General features: G+C 42.7%; 1 protein-coding gene across 2 annotated transcripts in view; it reads left to right on the top strand.

The window, feature by feature from the left end:
- The window catches only part of ACTR3B (ARP3 actin related protein 3 homolog B), a 46,214-nt gene that overhangs the window by 2,343 nt on the left and 22,305 nt on the right, over window positions 1–21,566 (top strand). The window contains exon 1 of one of the 2 annotated variants that reach the window (XM_021386287.1): window positions 17,575–17,756. The exons of the other annotated variant lie outside the window; for it this stretch is intronic. Coding sequence (XP_021241962.1) covers window positions 17,713–17,756 — 44 coding nt within the window. The 5' untranslated portion in view covers window positions 17,575–17,712. Of the gene's footprint in view, window positions 1–17,574; window positions 17,757–21,566 lie in introns of those variants that run through there. 2 annotated transcript variants of the gene reach the window in all.

A 21,566-nucleotide genomic window follows, 5' to 3' on the forward strand; every position in this document is an offset into this window, starting at 1 on the left:
GACATTGAGTCAAAGCCAACTGGTATTCCTTAATGAAAGCAAACCAAACCTTGCCCCTGTTGTACAAAGAACTAATGGTACAGTTCAAATGTGCATTTCAAACCATGATGTAAAGCCCAGGAAAGAATAAGTGAATAATCCAGGCCATTTTCTTTTTTCTTTTTTTTTTTATTTTTTTAAGAACTGACTAGGGAATCCCCATTTTACCCTTTTTACACAAATTTAGCATTAAAGTTTCTGTTTTCTGTAATCCCCGCGGACCTCCTGTCAGCGTGAAATATACATCTATTTCTTTTCTTTTTGATCTTAACACTTGTAAGTAATAAATAATTGATTGCCAAAGGAATTCTGGGAATATATTCAGCCCTAAATTGAGCACTAAACTATTTGCAAATGTGCCTAGGCACCAGCCCAAAAGATACATCAAAAGAATGTCAATTGGATATTGGGAAGCGAAGTGCCATCACATGTTAGTATTAAGAAGCATAAAATATAAGTAGAGAGATAACAGCTGTCAGAACTGATGGTGGTAGTAATAGAAAAAGGTATGTTTTTATAGAAGGCTATAAACCTTTGTTTAAGCTAGACCACACTTTCACCTCAGTAATGACTCTCCAGGCCATATTCAGAGAACGCCTCATTTGTTGGCTACTGTCTTGAAAGTGGGGCTTGATAGTGAACTTACCCAAGAGATATCTACAACTTCATCTGAATCATCTTTGAAATAAATCCATTAGAAAGAATTGGGGTGTATCTGGCCGCCTTTGGTGTGGATGACAGATTCACTGTAGCAGTCTTACTTCACTGTGTCTACAAGCCCCAGCATGAGCTTGGTCAGTAATGCTAGTCTGCTTCTGTGGTTGTGCTCGCAATGCAGACAAATCCAATACTTGAATGCCTGTTGAACATATTTAGATGTTGTATGATGCTAGTTTTGCCACTGCAACTGAAAAACACACAAATAACAAGAACACAATGACAGGGAATGACAAGGATGAATGAACATGGATTCATTTACCAATGGTAAATCACGTTTGACCAACCTCGTTGGTCAAATATATGGTTAAGTTACTGGCTGCAAAGATGAGGGAAGATTGATGAATGTAATAATATCTCATCTTTAGTAAGGTTTGACAACATAGCATTCGTATCTGGAAGCTGAGTAAGTAAGGGTTTGATGAGCAGAGTGTAACATTAGTTGAAAATTGCTTGGACCTTGAGATGTGATGAACAGAATCAGTAGGCCAATGCCCAGCTGGTGACTGGTAAGTAGTTGAGTGCCCAGGGTTGATACTGGGGCTGAAACTATGCTAGTATTTTCCTTGTGTTCAGTGAGAATGCAATCTCAGAAAGCGTGCATGTGGTGCTACACTGGGGGAAATGACTGTCACACTGAACTGCTTCAGCCCAGAAAGGTCCTGAAATACATTATCTGAAGTATCAAATATTACCTGAAGTTGCGGAATCTCGATCCTTTGAGATTTTGAAGCATCAGCCAGATAAATCTGTGACTGACTTGATTTAGAGTTGGAGATAGCCTGAATTTGAGTAGGAGGTTGGTTCAGATGACCTTTGGGAATTTCTTGCAGTCAACATTTCTCTGATTCTGTAATCTTTGTTTCCACACAGCAGCTAGAAGAGTCACGAGTGAGTTTGTTCGTGACCTATCCTGGACCTGTTAGGTTTGTCTTGTTTGGAAGTTTCTTGCATCTGTTTAAATGAAACACCTGTGACCAGAGGCGTGTATCAAAGCTAGCTTTGCACTGGCGTTGTCAGAAGCTGTTCCGACTTGTGGTGCTATGGGAAGCTATTTTCATGTCCATGACATAGGTTTCATTCGCCTCAGAGATTCTCTGGGTAAGACAACTTGCAGTAACTCTTAGGAGGTAATTCCACATATGGAGTGTTGCAAAGAGAGCGTGCTTTATCCATGTTTGTTTGGCATGCTCGTGGTTCTGTCATGAGGATGGAGGATAGCCATAGGAGTGACACAGAATAAACTCAGCCAGGAGTTCACTGATCCGTAGTTTTTCTGTCAGAGAATACAGGCTGGTGGTAAACAAAAGTCCTCAAGGACTTTCTTTTGATGGAATAAAAATGGGGAAGGTTTTTTTCTGTAAATTTTGGAGACATCATCAGTTAGTGATTTCAATGTGACAATTGGCTCGTGGAAAAAGGTTTTTCATAGATCTTGAAGTTAATTATACTAAAATATCTGAATGACAAAGGCCATAGCTGAGATGAAACATTTAAAAAATGTTCTTGTTGGCTCACTAGTGGATTAGAGTACAAGATTTTGCTCTTTTGGTTTTGAAATTGTGAAGCTCCCCTGGGATGGAAACCTCTTCATACTGCATGTAAGGCTGAATAGACATCTAAGGTTATGTTACATTAGGGAAGCACAAAATAGCCCTGTAGCTTGGGAACACAGCCCTGTATTTTGATTTCCTATATTCACTGCGTTCAGGCACTGGTGAAAAAAATATCACTTTGAGATAAGAAGCATTTCTCTAATTTTTAAACATATTCACTTTGCTCGTGTTCATACCTATTTTAATACTTGATTTTCTGCAAATGTCAGTAAGATGCTGATAGGAATGTTCACTGAGGCGGCACGTTTTTTAGTGAGCGTTCAAGTATATTATGAATGAAAATGAATTCTAAATATATATAAGGCATCAGATTTGTTATCAACTGTATGGTTTGTGCACTCACATAAACAGTCACGGCCTGAGTTTTCTGATGGTGCATGTTTATAATGAACTTGCTGAGAGATCTGAGATCTGGTAATGGTTCTTTATGGAGGAGAAAGTATATGACAACATTCTTTATCTGCAAATGGCGTTTTCTGAAGTACTGTCTCTGATTATCTAGATTGTAAAAACATGGTCACCTCTTCTGCTGCCTTAATTTTTAATAAGCAGTGCAGCAGTGAATTAAGTTATATGTAAACACTAACTGATAATTAAGCACTTCACTACAACAAATCTGAGTAATATGAGATTTTTAGTGTGGAGACTAAGGCTGCAGTTGCCTTATGCTTTGAAATTACACAAATTCAAGCTGCTGCTGCAGGACATGGCTCCTCTCTGGGCTGCAGGTTCATGCTGCCTCTTTGTGCTGTGCTATGGTTGGGATCTCCAAGGTGGATTTCTTCCATGTGAAATTTACTGTCTCAAAGTGTATTTACTGTGTTTCTCTTCTGAAGCACAAAGTGAAGTGCCCAGAAGGAAACACCCTGTTGCTAGGCCATCTGAAGGTGATCCAGAATGTTATTTGTGCCTGGCCCAAAGCAGGGTTGTTTCTACCCTTGAATTTGCCAGGGAATTGCAGTAGGCTTAAAATAATTTCTGTACAAATCCCCTGACACCACCAGAGTTTCAACAAAAATGATTTTGCCCAGAGTGGCAACTGCAGTAAGAAATGTTATGATGCCTCCCAAAGACCTGCAGGCAAGCACTAACCTGGATTTACTAAACAGAGGGTCCATAACAAATGAGATGGGGTAAGTCAGTGTGTTAATGCATTGGAACAGACTGCCCAGGAGATGGCGGATCACCGTCCCTGGAAGTTTTCAAGAAACATGGAGATGTGGCACTGAGGGACATGGTTAGCGTGCATGGGGATGGGTTGATGGTTGGATGTGATGGTCTTTGAGGTCTTTTCCAACCTTAATGATTCTATGGTTCTGTGGAGGTGTAGTAAACTTGTGGGAGCTATGACCACAGATTTCTGGGAGGCTCTCCGTGTCCATGTGGCATTTCACAAGTTCAAAAGCAATTACAAGGATTCTGTGCATCAAGAGCAGGGTGTCTGAGGACTTATGACCGTTCATAAAGGTCACTAGATTCACAAAGGCCGCTGTATTTCTGAGAGACCATTGCAGTTGCCAGTAAATCTTTCTATTGCTGCGGTCATAGTCCAAGATCAGCTTCTCACTGAGTGTAATGTCACTAAAATTGGTGGCGGGTTTTTTTATTGCTTTTTTATTGCTTTTCTGAATTTAAGGATAACATCATTAAATTGTGAATTATTTAGACAGTCACGGAGTTATTGTGACCCAGAAGAGCTCTTTTCACCCCATTCTCTGGAGTCATCAGCTGACTGCAGTATTTTCCTACCCTACCACAGTGAACCTAATAGTTACTTGGAACAACTGAATAAAATACCCAGACTTTTGATCTCTACTCTCCTTTCCTTCTTGCTCTTGGCAAAAAAAATCCTGACAAATGAAATCTTCACTAGTGTAGTCCCCAGTCCCCTAGATTAAATGAAAAGGTAGAGTGGAGGTAAAAAATAGTATTATCTGGGTAATTTTATCCATTATTATAATTAAAACTGTGTATGAGCAAGTGACCTCCAACTTCTCAAGAAATGAGGTGCCTCTGAGGAATTAAACAAAGCTAGATAGATGAGGAGTCTTAGGAATAGTGAAAGGGAACACAAATAGGTCAGCTAGCTCTCCTTGCAAGCAGCTCTGCAAATGTTTTAACAGACATAAATTAGGGGCCTGGCAAACCAAGAGGAAGCAGCCCTGATAAGTTTGAGCGATTGTGGAAGTAGCTTTTGGAGGCAGAGTTCCAACTTTATCTGCATCTTTGATATTTTTCTCTTTCTCTTGGGATCCTATCTTGGGAAAAAATATCACATTTCACAATCCAAGCTAATTAGCCAACAACTGTGATTTAAATCATTAATTACAAGCATCTCCGCTTACACATGACTATGCATTGACCTTTGTATGGCTAGATGAACTACTGTACACGCAGTGTGTGTTGACCACAGCAGTAGAAATTAACTTTGATTTTCATTTCTCTGGGTTATCTGCTCCCTTTCAGTTAAACAACAGGTGCATCAGGCCCAGCTAGTGCTGAGGTGACTGCTGACATTCTCCAGCTGTGCATTTATTGTCTGCTTCCATTCTTCTTTGATTTTTTTCCTCCCTTTTGTAGGATGAAAGTAATGGCAATGCGGGATTCTAAATATACCCGAGCAGCTCACAGGTTCTGTGATTGTGCTGGAGGCTGTGTGAAATCTGCAGGCAACAGCATGCCTGCTTGCAGTTTTGCTTTAGGTGAGAAGCTGTTCAGTGCCTTAAGACAAAGTCAGAGACATAAAGTCCCAAAGGCTAATTCACTGGAGGAGATACTGGCAGTGTTTGCCTGAAACACACCCCTTAGCAGGCAGTGTCCCTGCTGGAAAACAGGGAGTGTAATTCAGTGGTGGATCTCCATTACAATGAATTAGACACCCACAAACAGACAAGTTTGTCAAGTGAAACACTGCTGAGAGAGAGCAGGGGAAGAACCATCCGTCCATCCTCACAGGGGAACCCTAGGAATGCCTGATCCTACTGAGGCATGTATTCCTTTAGCGCCTCAAGCCTTCTAAAGCATACCCTGCTGCTCCCTCACCTCCTACTTCCAGCATACTTCTCCTGGGTAACAGTGATAGGGCGAGAGGTAATGGCATCTCTTCCTTCTGTCATATCAATTCAGCATGGTGTCATCTGCAAACTTGCTGAGGGCACACTCAGTCCCACTGTCTTTGTCACTGATAAAGATGTTAAAGAGTGCCGGTCTCAAACCCGCCTCCACCTGGACATAGAGCCGTTGACCACAACCCTCTGGCTGTGGCCATCCAACCAACTCATTGTCCATCAAATTGTCCAGCCTTGAAATCCACATCTCTCCAATTTAGAGATAAGGATGTGGTGCTGGATCGTGTCAAAGATCCTGTACAAGTCCAGGTAGATGACATCAGTTGCCCTTCCTCTGTCCACCGATGCTGTCGCTCCATCATAGAAGGCCATCGGATTGGTCAGGCACGATCTGCCTTTGGTGCAGCTGTGCTGCTGCCTCTGATAACCTCCTTATCTCACTCAGCTTTCAGGAGGATCTGTTCCATGATCTTCCCAGGTGCAGACATGAGGCTCACTGGCTTGTAGTTCCCTAGGTCTTCCTTTTTCCTTTTCTTAAAAATGGGAGTGAATATATACTAAGATGACAAGGTATTTGTTTTTTCCCTGGTGCTTTGCAGGATGTACCAATGTTTCACAGCAATTTTGAGACAGTGTTAAGGGCTCATCATGTTTCTTCTTTTCTAGACCTCAGGTAAGTTTGTATTCCAAAGTTCTGCCTCAGCTGATTTATTTTTTTCTGTTTTTTAAATTTAGTTTAGTTTAGTTCTTGTGATAGCTACTTGATAAGATAGCAGGTGGTTAGCATCACTATTTGGGAGTATCCCCAAATTGGCTAAGGTCAGGATTTCCTCATAATGTAAGTGGGAAGACTCTGGACTTCTGGCTAGAAACTTAGGCATGCTTTTTATTTGTTCATTTATTTATTTTAAAATTGAATTGTGTTAGATGAGTATAATGTGTAACAAGTCCCTTACTTCATTTATTTATTAATTTATCATTCCAGAAGGAATGGCTGGGGGCAGGGAAAGGAGCCATTCCTTTGTAAGTAAGGGTTTACAAAGTGATGAGGTAGCAGCTGGGCAGATTGTGACTGCTGGGTGATTTTTAAGCTATTGCCCCATCCTTTCTAACTCTGGGCTCCTGAGTTACATTAATCTCATGTTTCATCCCTAAAGCTGTGAAGCAGATACATTTTTCAAACAGTAAGAAACATTTTACTTTCCTATTTTTGTCATGCCAATTCTATACCTTCCCTGAGGGAGCTATAGTGCATGGCTGAGTGGAAAAATAATTGTGGGTCTGCAATAAGTAGATAAGATGGAAAACTTGCTCTATTGTAAAGGATGCAGCTGCTTGATTGCATCTGCCTGTGTTGTCTGTGTGTGATACCTACTTTCTTGTTGTCAGAGTTTGAGATGATTAGTACTGCATCTTCACATCACTGCTTGCACCTACTGATAGCCTTTCTGATTTTCAACTCCATCATGTGATAGTCTCAGCTACTGTAATGATAGCTGAATTTATGAAGGGGAAAAAAAGGAACAACCCATAACTGAAGCAAGGCACAGCACACACACAAGTTCCCAAGAAGTGCTTCATCCTTAGCTGCTCTGAAGAGTTGCTACAAACCTTAGCATTACCAGAGTGGGAATATAGGCAGGAGGAGGCTTGGTGTGCAAGGACTCACACAGCAGTGGATTGGACACGTCTGTCTGCTTCAGCTGAGGGTCTGCTTCTAGCATGGGTGAGTACATTTAACTTTGATCTGCTTTGCTTGGGCAACAAGCAGAGTGAAGAGATTATGAGATGTGCCACCCACTTGGTTAATCACCTGCAGCCCAATCCATGCTGCTGCACTGTCACTGCTACCCGTCGCCAAGATGCGGAGATCAAGAACAGTTTGCAAATGTTTACAGTTTTCTCCAGGTGCAGAACAGACCTGTTGTTCTCTGGTGTATGTGGAGGTATTGTATGAAACCAAGGGGCCGTGGATTTAAAAGTCTTTGTTTTCACAGATGGTGAAGTTAAGACAGAGGAGACTCGAAGTATGGGGTTTGGGCTTTCTACAGCATTAGTATCAAAACTTTTTGTAATTGATTAGCAAAATTCTATTACTTATGGAAAAGCACAGCTTTGTCTGTTAGTTAATACATGTTGCAGCCAAAGAAAAAAAAGTGGGGTTGAATGCAAGGAAGCAGTAGTGGAGACACTAGAGCTGACGGAGAAGAAACAGTGAAGAGCATTTGAAAAAAATACATTTTTCCATATAGCTGGAGATGAAAACACTCATTTGGAAAGATGGGTTTACTCTCATATCTCATGTAGACAAATGTTAAGTTTTGATGTCAGCTGGGCTTGAACAACTTAGAAAAATAAGGCAGGAATGAATCTTTCTGGTGCTTGAGGTACAGAAGCAAAAAATGTAAATCAGTGGGCAGCTGACAGCAGAACTACCATAACTCTCTGAGTGCTCTGCAGTAGGTGGCAGAGTTTGGATGCATGACCTGTGAAATACAAGTAAACACAACATCTCATAATCTTCATTTTTACTGCAAAATGGAAGAGTACTTGCTATGAGTTAGGTCCAAGTAGAGAGTTTGGGGATTCTTAACCAGTTTCATCAGCAAATGCCCCACCAAGTGTATTTACTTGAAGTAGAAGTAGAGTCCGGCTCCAGTTCTTGTGAGTCTTTTTGTGGGATAGCCTTTGTTGGAGGAAACGACCCATTCTCCCTTGGCAGAAAGAATGTGCTGGTATTTTCACGTTACTGAAAAGAATTAGCCCCTGGCCTTCGTGGAAGGCTGGATTTCCACCTCCAAGCACTGTGTGCCAGCACCAGCCTCAGAGCCCTTCTGGTGGGTGACTTGTTGCAACCTGAAGTATTCACAAGATTTTCCCCCAAAGCCTTTTTTTAAAAAACAATTCTGCTGTTTGGGAAAGTTATTTGGAAAGACTTGGGAAGATATTTGATATAAATACCAGGGATTCTGGAGACAAGGAATGGCACACTGCTTTTAACAGTACTTGAGACTGACTACTGCCCTGCTCCTAAGGCAAGGCTTGGTCTGACCCCATATTGTGCCTCTGGGGTTGATCCTGTCACATGTACTTTGGATCTCCACAATTTTGGACAGCTGTGTAGGGCTACAGTAAATGTCCTTGTAAACCCTGATTAGATCAAAATGATGTTTGTGTTGTGTGTGACAGTTCTTGTGGTGACTTGGTGAACCGAAGGCTTTGTTTCCACAGACAGGCTGCTTGATATCTCTGGTTTGGCTGATTAACAAATGCATTTACTAACTGGAAAAATATGTTGCTGCTTTGTTGATGTGTTGATTCATTTGATGTATTAAAAAAAAACAACAACAAAACAAACAACAAACTGATTTGCCTGTCCAAACTAGTCTAGCTGACAGATCTGCAGAGGTAGGCTGGGCTGGAAGATGTCAAGATTGGCTCTCATCAGACCGTTGCAATCTCGTTGGTTTCGTGGTCTTTATGAAGAAATCAGTTCTGAATTACAAACAACTATCCTGGGCCTCAGATGAGGTATCATATGGCATTGTTGTGACAAACAGATCTATGCTTCATGAACAAAATGTTATGGGAAACTTACCAAACCACGAAACTGGAGCGTGTTTGAGATTTGATAAAAACTATGTAGGTTGCTCTGAAAATAATGCCTCCTACTTACTTGCATAGAAGCTACAACAGATACAAAGAGCACAGTAACGCTCTTTGATAGATCAAATTCTCAGCTACAAAACGCTATTTTTCAACATAGGCACCACCATTAGCTATGCTTTTTCACCAGTGATGAACAAGAGCCTGCATGCCACACTCGTACAAATCTGTATAGCTAACTGAAACATGGCTTGTCTTTCATGTTGCTGTCACCACTGCTGAAACACACCACCTACTGCCTCACTTTGCTCCACCCATTGTTTGGTCTCTATAAACTTTCAGCAAGGATTGATGAATGTCAGTGGTTGCTACTTTTTCTGCATGGGGGAATTCATTGGCACACCTTTGCTTCATGCACTTTTCCATGTCAGACTGCCCCTCTGCTGCCATCTGTCGCACAGCAACAAAATCTAATGGAGTATTGGTGGAAAGGTTCAGCCTCTATTGCCATAGCAGCAGCATCCACCTCTGATGTCATGGGCTAACATCATAAAATAGGAGGCATTACTTTCAGAGCAGCCCTCGTACATTGCATAAAAGTTATGTGATTGATGTTTTAATGATTCAGACAGTAATAGGAGAAAATATTCCATTCAGTGCACAGAAGAAGTTGTGCAGTTTCCAAGCTAGTGGGTTAGTTGAATCTGCAGGTACTTTTAAGGGTGGAAACCACTGGGTAGGAGGTTTTGCACGTATTTATGTAGTCGCTTTTGAACGATGCGGTTCTCATAGTGGGGGTGATTTTATACAGTGTGGAGCTGGGCTGTTGTTTGCATTCTGGAGTACCTCTGGAAGAACATTCATCTATCTTTTGTGTGTGTGTGTGTGTGCGTGTCCATTTAAACGTCCTGAGTCGCCATTTTCAGAATTGGCTGTAATGCATCTGTTGCCAAATAGATAAAGATTTGTGTGGCTATATGTGCTCCAAGGAAGACAATTTCATTTCATCACTCTTTTGCTTGCTCTGTGCTGTTCTGATTCCTTTCTGTAGCAGCTTTGGACAGATTAAGCCCATAGTCCTTTAGATATTGATACTTTGGAAGATGTCTGCCATGTTACTTTGTTGTCTAATGATCTACCTGTGCTGATGCTGTGATCTCTCTATCTTGGGGGCAATTCTGACCTTTTGCTGTTAGCTTCTTGGCTATTTTCTTTACACATCTGCTGGGAACTTTTACATCTTTCAGGCTTCTACCCTTTATTCAAGCTTGATTGAAGTTGCCCAGTGTGCTTAAAGTGGAGTGAGGGAAGCATCTATCAGAGAGATAACATGAGATTTTTTTCCTTCGAATACTACCGTGAATACTCAAACACGGAATTTGAAAATGAATACTAAAATTAATACAAAAACTAGAAACATACAGCTGACCTTACGCTATTTCCATGTTAAATATGGGCAGCCTTCTTTTTTTTTTTCCCTTAAATTTGCAATTTGTAAACGTATCAGCAGCATTGTTTAGGAAGAGAGGGATGAATTGAGTAGTTCAGACCTTCCCTGTGTACTGGCTAGAACTTCTGTTGTTTTTCAGGTTTCCTCAGAAGTGATGGGGTAAAACCCCCAATGTGGCTTCTTCTTATTTCTAAAATCAGAGATGTGATATTTGGCAAGTTAATGGTGCAGCATCATAAAGTACACAGCGCTGAGTATTTGGAACAAAAATTTGTATTGTTTTAAAAAGAGGTAATGCAGTTATGTTATACATACGTACTGTATTTGTACATGCATATATAGTCAGAGTTTTATCATGTTAATGATAACCAGATAGACAAGACTGTTAAAAGAGAGCTTACTAGAAGTCTGCTTGCTTTGCTTGGGTTTGAGGAACTACTGCTTTAATTAATTATGATTGTTCTCTCAAAACATTTCTCTTAGAGAAGTAACTAAATAAAAAGGTATTACTAACACAGTTGTCAGAGTTACTGTGGTTGATATTCTCAGCTAAAAAAGGGTCCCAGGTTGTGCTGGATTAGTTTCAAATTTCAGACTGTTATTTACGAAGAGCAGAAGGGTAATTTCTCAGCTGGAGTAAGCTGAAATTGTTAGAACTCAATTTAAAAGGCAAAGAATTGGAGTGGTTTAAAATAAGCTTTGCATAGCCTCTACCTCAAAGATACTATGGTATTCAGCTACCATGGTGATGAATACGGTATAAACAGAAAATAGATTAGGTAGAATCCAAAATGTTTCTGAGTAGATCTAAATGAACAGTATCCACTCAGGAAAGAGAGGTAGGAAGTCACTGTGCACTGTTTAAGAAAACATACATCAGTAGTCAATCCAGAGTGGTTTATACAAAGAGGAAGATAGGAAGCAGTTGGTCATACTGTGGCTGGTGATGCAATCTCAGTGGGAATATTGGGTTCTGATTCTGTTCAACCCTATCACAAAAAAAAGCAGAAACAGACGATATTCTAGAAACCTGAGAAGCACAGAAAGATTCTACCTGGGGCATAAAAGCCTCTTATGAGCAGGCAGTGCTAGAAATGGCAATGTTCCCCCATATATTTATGAGGCAATTAAAGGATCACACAGCAGTGGGATACACAAATAGAAAAGACTTTCAGAAATGTTAGCTTTTGTGTAGAAGATGTACAACTCTGTCGCCTTTCAACTGAACCGTGGACTCTCTTTTAACTTGTCTCATAACAGAAGTCCCCAGTATAAAGACAGAAAGTAATTTTTATTGTTTGCATAAGCAGCTTGTGATTTTCTGCCATGATATACTCAGGTCAACAGTTTGGGAGGAATTAAAGCTTGTTTAGGCCCCAATTTGCACTTATACAAATGGGGTATAAGCTTAGAGGTATGGATAATTGTTGTTTTCGGTAGGATTATTCATGTGCTTTAAATTACAGATGGAGTCTGATGAAGAGTGGTCTTGGAGTAGCTGTTTAAAAGTCTATAGAAACAAAGAACATAGAATAGGTTAATGTGCGCTCTCCAGATGTATCTTTGTAAGAATAGTTTGTCCTGTGTTGCTGCTTTCTTTTCTTTCTTCCCGCCTTTGTTTTTTTTTTTTCCTTTTTCTTTGGCTGTGGCAAAGGGAAAAGCCTGGATTCTCCAGCAATTTACTTCACAGTGATTGAGTAATACTTCTGTGATTTCTAGTGTGTGAACACCAACACTTGGTGACCTTTCCTAGTGATTATAAGATGACAACTACGTAGCAGCTGCCCTTAAACTAGCCTCATGTTAGAGATGATCAGGGGATTAAAGACCTGTCTTTCACCCTGTTACTTTTTGAGCTTCTGAAGGGAGTCTTTTTTAATGTTTCCATCATTTTTACTACTTAGAAAACAAGCGAACACTGCAATCACGTATTTGTGACCAATATGTAAGCACAGTTTTTGGCTTGTCAGATGAAAAAAATTAGAGGGTGTAGTATACCTAACTCAAAAACAATTCACAGGATAAGATCTGATAACAGATTTCTGCTACTTGCCAAAAATCAAGGTTTACAGAAACAGTGCTGAGCAGCCATTTATCTACAGACTGAAGCATTAAATTTGAAAGTATTTTTAAAAAAATACATAGCTGAAATTATTTTGGATGGAGGATGATGACTGGATAGAACAGAAACTTCAGGAGATGTGCCAGTAGTGCTCTCTCACCCTCAAGTTTCTTGATTCGAGATACTACAGGCCTCTCTGCAAGGAGGCAGGGGTGCAGGAGAAAGTTCTTGGGGCCTCTGTGATGGTTTCCTCTAAAAAAGCAATGATGGAAGAAACATACGCTCACAGCTATCCCTTTGACTAGAATGCATCACAAACATACAGCCTGAAAGAAAGCTGCTTGGGCAATACGAACTTAAGTGCCATCAGTATAGCCCTTCAAAAGATCTTTGCTCTTATCGGTACTACCAAGTTTGCCTAACGCTTTTAGAGATCAGCAGTGAAAAAGAGCTGACTGAAGCTGATCTCAAGCAGGGGGAGGGGGTATGTAAGCAAAGGAAATCTTATTTGCAGCCTCATTTATTTGAGGCTAGGCAAAGACAATTGGTTTACTTGCTAATTAATTTGGTGGCTTCCCTGGACTCTGAGCTTCTGAATGCATTTTGTTTAGGAACCCATCTCCTCCTGGCAGACTGCAGATGTAACAGAAGCTGGTCTGCCACTACTCCTTCTCTAAAATAGCACTGTGATATATCTGAGTATGACACCATCAGCTTTTAAGATGCATAATCTAGGACACAACATGCAGTTCATCTTAGGAGGCTAGTTCAAATGCACCAACACCACCCTTCTCTTCCATACCTTTCTTATCTGAGCTCACACTCACTATTTCAGTTATCTAAGAAGTCTGAGTTTTTCTGCTCTGTTGCTGTTGAATAAGTCTCACAGGAGTTAAGAGTTATCAAAACTTCAACATCTACTTCTTTGGATTACCTTCTTTATTGTAAACATACAGTAGCGTCAACACCTCAAAATAAAAAACTGAAAATAAAGCCCAACCCTCTACTGCCTACACAGTTCTCCCTTTGAGACTAAAATGAAAGAATTGCAGATACTAGCCACATCACGTATTAAGTGATGTGATTCCTCAAAGGCATGTGGATTCTGTGGTGAAAAGGGGTGTAGACAAACTAATGTAAAACAGCAGAGCTTTAATCGTGTTCCTCATGGTAGGTTCTACAGATATTCAAATTGAGACTACCTAACCTCCTTGATGTCTTGTTTTCCTTTAAGTATAGCTTAAACTTGTTAAACTGTTGTGGCCTACACTGTACAAAAGGTGGAGGGATGTCACGATCCACACTGGCTAAAAGCACGAAAGTAGAAATAATAATGTCTGTGTTCTGAGGGAGAAGCCATGATATTCTCCAAATGCTGAAGAAGAATCTATCATTTGCTGAGCTGTATAGATCAGGTGTCTCCTTCTTCCTCAGGAATTATTCAGCATTATTTTCATTTAATGAGTCGCTAGCTATTTGAGTTCTAATATATCACCCGGAGGTGTAAATGTTCTTATATTTCTCATTGCTGCTGGGTAAGACCACCAACTGACATACATTATCATAGAATCCTTAGAGTTGGAAGGGACTTTTAAAAGCTATCTAGTCCAACTCCCCTGCAACAAACAGGGGCACCACAGCTAGAACAGGTTGCCCAGGCCATGATCCAGCCTTGCCTTGGAAGTCTCCAGGGACGGGACATCAACACATTTCTAGGCAACCTGTTCCAGTGCCTCACCACCCTCAGTATAAAAGCCTTTTCTTTACATCCAACCTAAATCTACCCTCTTTAAACTTGAAACCATTTCCCCTTGTTCTGTCACCACAGACTTTGCTAAAGAGTCTGTCCCCTTCTTTCCTGTAGCTCTGCTTTAGATATTAAAAGGCCGCTATCAGGTCACCTCGGAGCCTTCTTTTCTCCAGGCTATGCAGCCCCAGCTCTCTCAGTCTGTCCTCATAGGAGAGGTGTTCCATCCCTTAGATCACTTCTGTGATTCTCCTCTGGATGCCCTCCAACAGGTCTGTCTGTCTCCTGTACTGAGGACTCCACACCTGGTCTTAGTACTCCAGGTGAGGCCTTACCAGCACAGAGTAGAGGGTCTGGCCACAACAGTTTCCTAGCTAAAGTTTTATTCCGGGTTCTCTGTGGACTTGTCTCTATGCTACTTAACTATGGACAGATATCTGCTTCTGGATCCAGCTGGAACAGCTCGAAACATTACAGTGCTTCGCTTCATCCTATCCCTTCCTCTCTGCTAAGAAAGCAATTTGGATGCTCCCTAACCCTCTTCAGGCATAAGTGACTAAGTTAGTGCACAGCACCTACTTAAACTGTTTGAACTATCTCAGCTGATTCTGCTTGAAGTGGGTTAGGGAGCACTCCAGCAAACAGCTGGGAGGGCCGGGGGGTACTAATCAGTGCCCCAGGGACGGCAATAAACAGCTTGAGAAGAAAAGGGCAGGGCACAACCGTTTCAAACCTCTGCAGCTGTTTGCAAACTGAATTTCTACATGCAGCCTGCAGGCTACGTGTGAACTATGACAATATCTCCTTTTCCAGATGAAGCGTTCTTCTCAGCCATCACAGCTGGGGAGTGGGGGTAGAAAGGAAACTTGAGAATGCTAAGAAATGTTACAGAGATGTGCCCATGTAGCATATGAGCGTGTATTCTCTGAGCATAGCATATTGTGCGACAGCATGCGAGAGCGGAAATTTTGGCCAAGGAAGTCAAAGAATTCTTCCTTCTTTCTTTCTTTCTTTTTTTTTTTCCTTTCCTGTTGGATCCCAAAGCAATGCCTTTAATGTGTCATTCAGATTTGACTGTCTTGAAGAGGAAGCAGCTGATTTCCATCCACCTTGAATCCCCAGTCCTTGTGTGCGCTTATTAGAGCCTGCCTGTTAGCTATCTCAGCACACTGATAAGGGAGCCCTTCCAACACACAAATTGGGCTGGCTTCCACCATGCTCTGTTATCTTCCAACATTTCTAAGGGGACCGGTGTGAGCAAATATGTTGAGAGAATGAGCTCGGTGTGGGGTAAATGGCTGAACAACCCCCCCAGGCATCTGCAACAGTCGACAGTTATTGCACCAAAGATGGCATTTCTGAGGACCAGGGGATACATTTTCATGGTTTCATATAAAGCCTGTTTCTGTGTGAGCTTCTGCACAGCAGTGCTGGGCTGGGAGAGGGTGATAAAAAGCAACACCCCCACGGTTAACAAATGTGTCCCCGTGGTTAACACTCGGGCCAAAGCATCTGCAGGGCCTATTTCTGGTGCTACCACACACTCACAGTATGACCATGGCTGAGTCACGTATGAGAAATCATTATCGTATATGTAAATAGGGTGTCAACAACTTTGCAGGTGATGTTTGTTGCAGCTTATTAGTTTTGTTTTCTCAAATGCTTTGAGAAATTAGTATAGAATGAGTATTAATTTGGTGTACTCTGAGTCTGCTTATGGCCAACCCAGAGGATATGCGAGCTGTGCCGCAGCCACCTGCACCCAGAGGAACACAGTTTGTGTTTTCACAAGTGAGTGGTTAAATGCTGGTGGGGCAAACCCCACTGCCACTGAGACGTGACCTGTGAGGTGAGCCTTGCTCAGAGGGGCAGTAGCATCTGCACTGCTTGCTGGGGTGTGGTGAACTCTTTCCTTCTCCTCCTTCCCTTCCTCTACTGTATCCTTTGTGGCCGTGTGAGGTTTAAAATAAGTTTTTAACCTGATGAATGCATATTTTGTCAGTGTGTACTCGCTGGGTGACAGAGTATCCCTCAGAGGGTTGTGATCAATGGCGCAGAGTCTACTTGGAGGCCTGTAACTAGCAGTGTTCCCTGGGGTTTTGTACTGGGCCCAGTCTTGTTCAATATCTTCATCAGTGATCTGGGTGAAGGGACAGAGTCCATGCTCAGCAAGTTTGATGATGATATGAAGCTGGGACGACACACCAGAGGGCTGCGCAGCTGTTCAGCAAGAACTGGACAGACTGGTGAGTTGGGCGGAGAGGAATCTGATGAACATCAACAAGAGCAAGTGTACAGTCCTGAACCTGGGGAGGAATAATTGTATGCACCAGTACAGGTTGGGATGATGTGCTGGAAACGAGCTCAGAGGATAGGGACTTAGGTGCCCTGGTGGATAACAGGTTGGCCATGAGCCAGCTGTCTGCCCTTGTGGCAAAGGCCAATGGTATATTATGGTGCATCAAGCAGCGTGGCCAGCAGGTGGAGGAAGGTGATCCTCCCCCTCTGCTCTGTCCTGATGAAGCTGCATCTGGAGCACTGTGTCCAGTTCTGGATTCCTGAGTTCAAGAAAGACAGGGAACTGCTGGAGAAGGTCCCGTGGAGGGATGCAAAGATGATTAAGGGGCTGGAGCATCTCCCTTGCAAGAAAGGCTGAGAGACCTGGAGCTGTTCAATCTGGAGAAGAAAAGGCTGAGAGGGGATCTCATCACGGTTAATAAATTTCTAAAGTGCAGGAGGCAGGTCGATGGCGGGGGGGGAAGGGGTAAAGCTCTTTTTGGTGGCAGGCAGCAATAGAACAAGGGGCAACAGGCAGAAACTGAAACACAGTAAGTTCCATACAAACACAAGGAAGAACTTCTTCACTGTCAGAGGGACGGAGCACTGGAACAAACTGCCCAGAGAGGCTGCAGAGTCTCCTCCTTTTCTGGAGATACTCAAGACCTGTCTGGACTCTATCCTGCACTACTTGCTGGAGGGAACTGCTTTAGCACGGGCTTGGTCTGGGAGATCTCCAGAGGTCCCTTTGAATCCCTACAACTCTGGGATAGCTCGAGCAGGGTTGTAGCCTTGTTGACATAAACACCATTTAGCAATTTTATCCACTGTGTTCTGGAGCCCGTGACAAGACGACGAGGCAAGGAGAAAGCCCCTCTTGTAGTTCTCCCTCAGCCATCCTCGCGGGCTCGCCGCCCTCCTCTAAGATGGCCGCCCTAGAACGGCGAAGGCGGGTGGGGGACGCGTCACGTGGTGCCGGCGGGCGGCGCATGCGCCCTGGGGGCGGCGCTGACAGGCGGCTGCATGGTGCCCGCCGCCCCTTCAGTGCCCATGCAGTGAGGCCGCGCCGGGCCGGCCCGCGGGGAGCCGGCGGTGGCGGCCTGGGTGCGGCGTAGAGCCGGCTCCCCAGCATGGCGAGCTACCTGCCGCCCTGCGTGATAGACGGAGGCACCGGGTGAGTGCGGGTTGCGGGGGGGACCGGTGCTGCCAGCCTTTTTGGCGGTGTGTGTGTGTGTGTGCCTGGGGGGAGTCGCGCCGTGCCGCAGCGCGTTGTCCCTTCCACAGCATCCGGAGCCAGCCAGGTCGCTGCCGTGCGTCCCCGTCCTTTCTTTGCCGGCCCGCGGGCCCTGCTGCCGCTGGGCAGGCCGCTGTGCCCGCTGCCTTTCCTCCTCTGCCCCCTCCCCCTGCAGCCGGAGCAGGGCAGGCCGTGTCGCCCCGGGGATGCTGTGTCCCCACGCTCCCGTTTCTCCTCCTGTTCTCTGACTTTAAACGATCCAAGGACTTAAGTGCTAAACGTGGGGGTGACATTTGGAATGTCTGTGAGGAGAGAGTCCTGTGCTTGCCCTGCCTGGGCAAGTACACCTCTGTAAGTTGTTCTGTAATTTATTCAGTGTGTAGCCACACCACAAGTTTTGTAACTTGTCACCCCAAGGAGTGAATCTGAACTGCAGAGGCTGTGCTGAGGGGGTGTTTGGCTTTGCGGAGGAACAGACCTTTCCTAGCTGTCCGTGGCTAGCAAAGGCTGTCAGCTTCTGACGGGTCAGCTGGTGTTGCTGTTGTGCCTCGGGAGTGGGAGGCGTCAGAGGGAGCTGTGATGAGGGCGATGCTGGAGATGCACTTTTCTCTTTTCTGTGGCCCAGCAGTGATGGAAAGCTCTCAGGAGAAGAGGCACTGGTGCATGAGTTTTTTAGGTGATATAATCAACCTGCTACAAACCTGCGATGGTAAGCATTATGTGCTTACCGTGGTGGAGGCAACCACTGGGTGGCTTGAAGCATATGCAGCTGATAACTTCACATGTCAGGCTGTACTTTAGGATCACCAATTACGTTTATTTATTCCAAGAAAAGACCTTCCTTCTGCAGGGAATTCGTTGCACTATTTTGGTTTAGATAATGCTGGGAAGTTTCCCTTTAAAACTTCCAAAACTGAGCCATCGTATTAAGACTGAAAGAATAGAAAGATAATTTAAAAAAGAAGTGACAGGTAACCAGAGAAACCCATTGTGTTGATGGGTTCAACTTCTTCTGAAAAAGGATTTCATGTTTTGAAGTTTATTAAGCTGTCACAAAACTTCCACAAGTCTCTTGTGCTGTCTCTGCTTATATTACCTGAAATCAGTCCAGTCTTCTCAGTGGAGAATACTGGAGTCCACAGCTAAAAGCTTTGGGAGCAGAGTAGAGAATGGGTTCCATCTTGAATGTAATTCTGCCTATGCATTAGGTACTCTATGGTAATTTCCCAGGTTCCATCTATTTTTTTTTTTTTTACTGAAGAGATTTTAAGTATTTGTTCTGCAAGGAACTCTGGTGTTACAGGAATATTAATTCACAGAATTGAAGAGCTTTTCATGGAAAGAAAGGGGAACTCTAGGTGAGTCCTTTACAACAGCTACAGTATGAACTGCATAATCCAGAAAATGCACAGAAAATATCAGTCTGTCTTTTGCAGGAGCCCTCCTTTGCTTTCAGTTTGTGAAGTGGTTCCATTGTTGCGTGAGCAGCAGATGTCACTGACCATCAGTTGTACAAAACAAATCAGAACAGAAAATAACTTGCCGTACGCTTTCAGAGAAATTATAATTGAAATACAACTTTGGAAATCTATTCAGTGCTTACATTGCAGAAACTATTGGAATTTGTGTGTATGCAGGTATATTGACTTGTTTCAGAAAGAGATCAGACAGCCCACAAGTGGACTTGTCATTTCCATGCCTCCAAATGGTTTTAATACGTATGAGACAATACGGTGTCTTTGCTGACGGGACTTTATCTGAAGTAAATAATCTTGCAGAACAAGAAGACGTAAGATTCTGAACCAAGCAGCCAGAAGTAGCTTGACTCACTGATACAGTCTCTGGAATTTTCCTCTGTGTGGGTTGAAAACCTTCTTATTGTTAGAATGAATCTACTTTGGGTTACAGGCTTTGAACAATTCATTCAAATGATTCATGGGAAGGCTTTCAGATGAAAAACTTGGAAGAGCATAACGGAAATAGAAAGGCGTACGCAGATGCACTGTGAAACATTTCATACATGAGAAGGAAAATGTATTTTATATATCTGGTACTGAATGAGGAGCTTTGTCTCGCCACTAATCTGTGTTCATGTAAGTAGATTCAAGTTTATGAAAATACTCTTTTTGTGCATAAGAAGCCTGGATTAATGTCCAGTTGTTTGCATCGATAGGCCTCAGTCCTGTACAGTGCTGGATTTTTGCTGAAAAGCAGCAATGGGTGTATGAAAACAGGTACAGAGCTTTTGTGAGAAACATCATCATAGCAGGACAGATGAACATTTTCTTCCTCTACTACGTAGATGACTTTTTCTCTATGAATCAAGAGTGAACAGTTCGTGACACTTCTGCAGAAAGCAGTAGCAATGCATTCGATGTGATTGCTCTTTTCCATTAGTATTTGCAAATGACACATCCTACTTCAGATTTGGTGCACTACGTCTTCATTTTCTTTGAGGGAGGTTTTTCTAGTGATCAGCTTACGTGTTGCTCTCAGTCCTTTTGTGGAGAAGGGCATGCTATTTTTAGGGCCTTCGGACTACCAGGCCTCTCTGATGTTGCTGTTCCAAGTGGCTTTAAACTTCGTGGCTCATTTTCTTAATTGGCATTTAGCTGTGGGACATCAGAACTCCAGTAGGTGGGTGTGCAAAACAGAGGTGGCTTAAAATACTACTCTTCATCTTCAGGCACCAAGGAATACTTCTATTTTGGGTGTATTTTATTCAAGTCATTTTTATTTTAGTAAGGAAAGCTTACTTTGACAAAGTGTTACTGATCAGCTTAGAAGTAAATACTTGGTTTTTGGGAGAAGTGAGCTCAACTTGTCTTAAAACTTGGAACTTAATAGCAAAAACAACAACAACCCCTTAAAGGGAGCTAGAATCTTGCAACGTATTACACTTTTTCTGGCTATTATACTTCAGATGTGAAATTAGTTGTTCCATGCAAGTATTATCTCTGCCCTTTACACGTGAGACTTGTGCACAGCTACATTTCTAATTGCTGTTCTGGGTGTAAGGAGCATGGGTTAATTAGCTGTTGTTTATAATCACAGGCTTCAGTCCTGGTCCTGCTAGACTCTCCCAAAGCTATGGCTCTAATTTGCAGTTTATTAGTGTAGTGGTTGGTGGTGCTTCTCTGTACATTGTGCAGACATAATAGATTTTTAAGAATATATTTGCTACTGCATTCTTTCTTTCTTCATTCCCATTCCTTCAGCACATCCTCCTTCATTCCAAAAGTGCATTTCCACATCTTTATGAGGACCTCACATTATTCTCGGGCATATTTCTAATAATGATACTACAGTCTGTTTATGGCAGTATGTCATCACAGGTGTTCTGGCAGTAAAAACTGCTATGTTTTAGCGTCGTCCATCAGAGGAAGCTTTCTCATTACAGAGGTGGTTATTTTTGTTTGTTTGTTTGTTTACAGGTCTTTCTTAAAGCCTTTTGATATTCTCTATAGTTTTATTTCTCTTCGGAGCTCGTTCGTGGATCTAACGCATTGCTTCCTAGTCCCAATCTTTTAAAAAAAGAAAAAAAAAAAAAGTATTTGAAACGTTTGAAAGAAATTTGAAATGTTCAGGCTTAGAATCACAGAATTACAGGACAAGTTGGGTTAGAAGGGATCCTTAAAGCTCATCCAGTTCCATCCCCCTGCCATGGGCAGGGACACCTCTCACCAGACCAGGTGCCCAAAGAAAGGCCCATCTGGCCCTGAGCACCTCCTGGGATGGGGCACCCGCAGC

The sequence above is a fragment of the Numida meleagris genome, chromosome 2, assembly GCF_002078875.1.
Source record: "Numida meleagris isolate 19003 breed g44 Domestic line chromosome 2, NumMel1.0, whole genome shotgun sequence".
Classification (NCBI taxonomy): Eukaryota; Metazoa; Chordata; class Aves; order Galliformes; family Numididae; genus Numida; species Numida meleagris.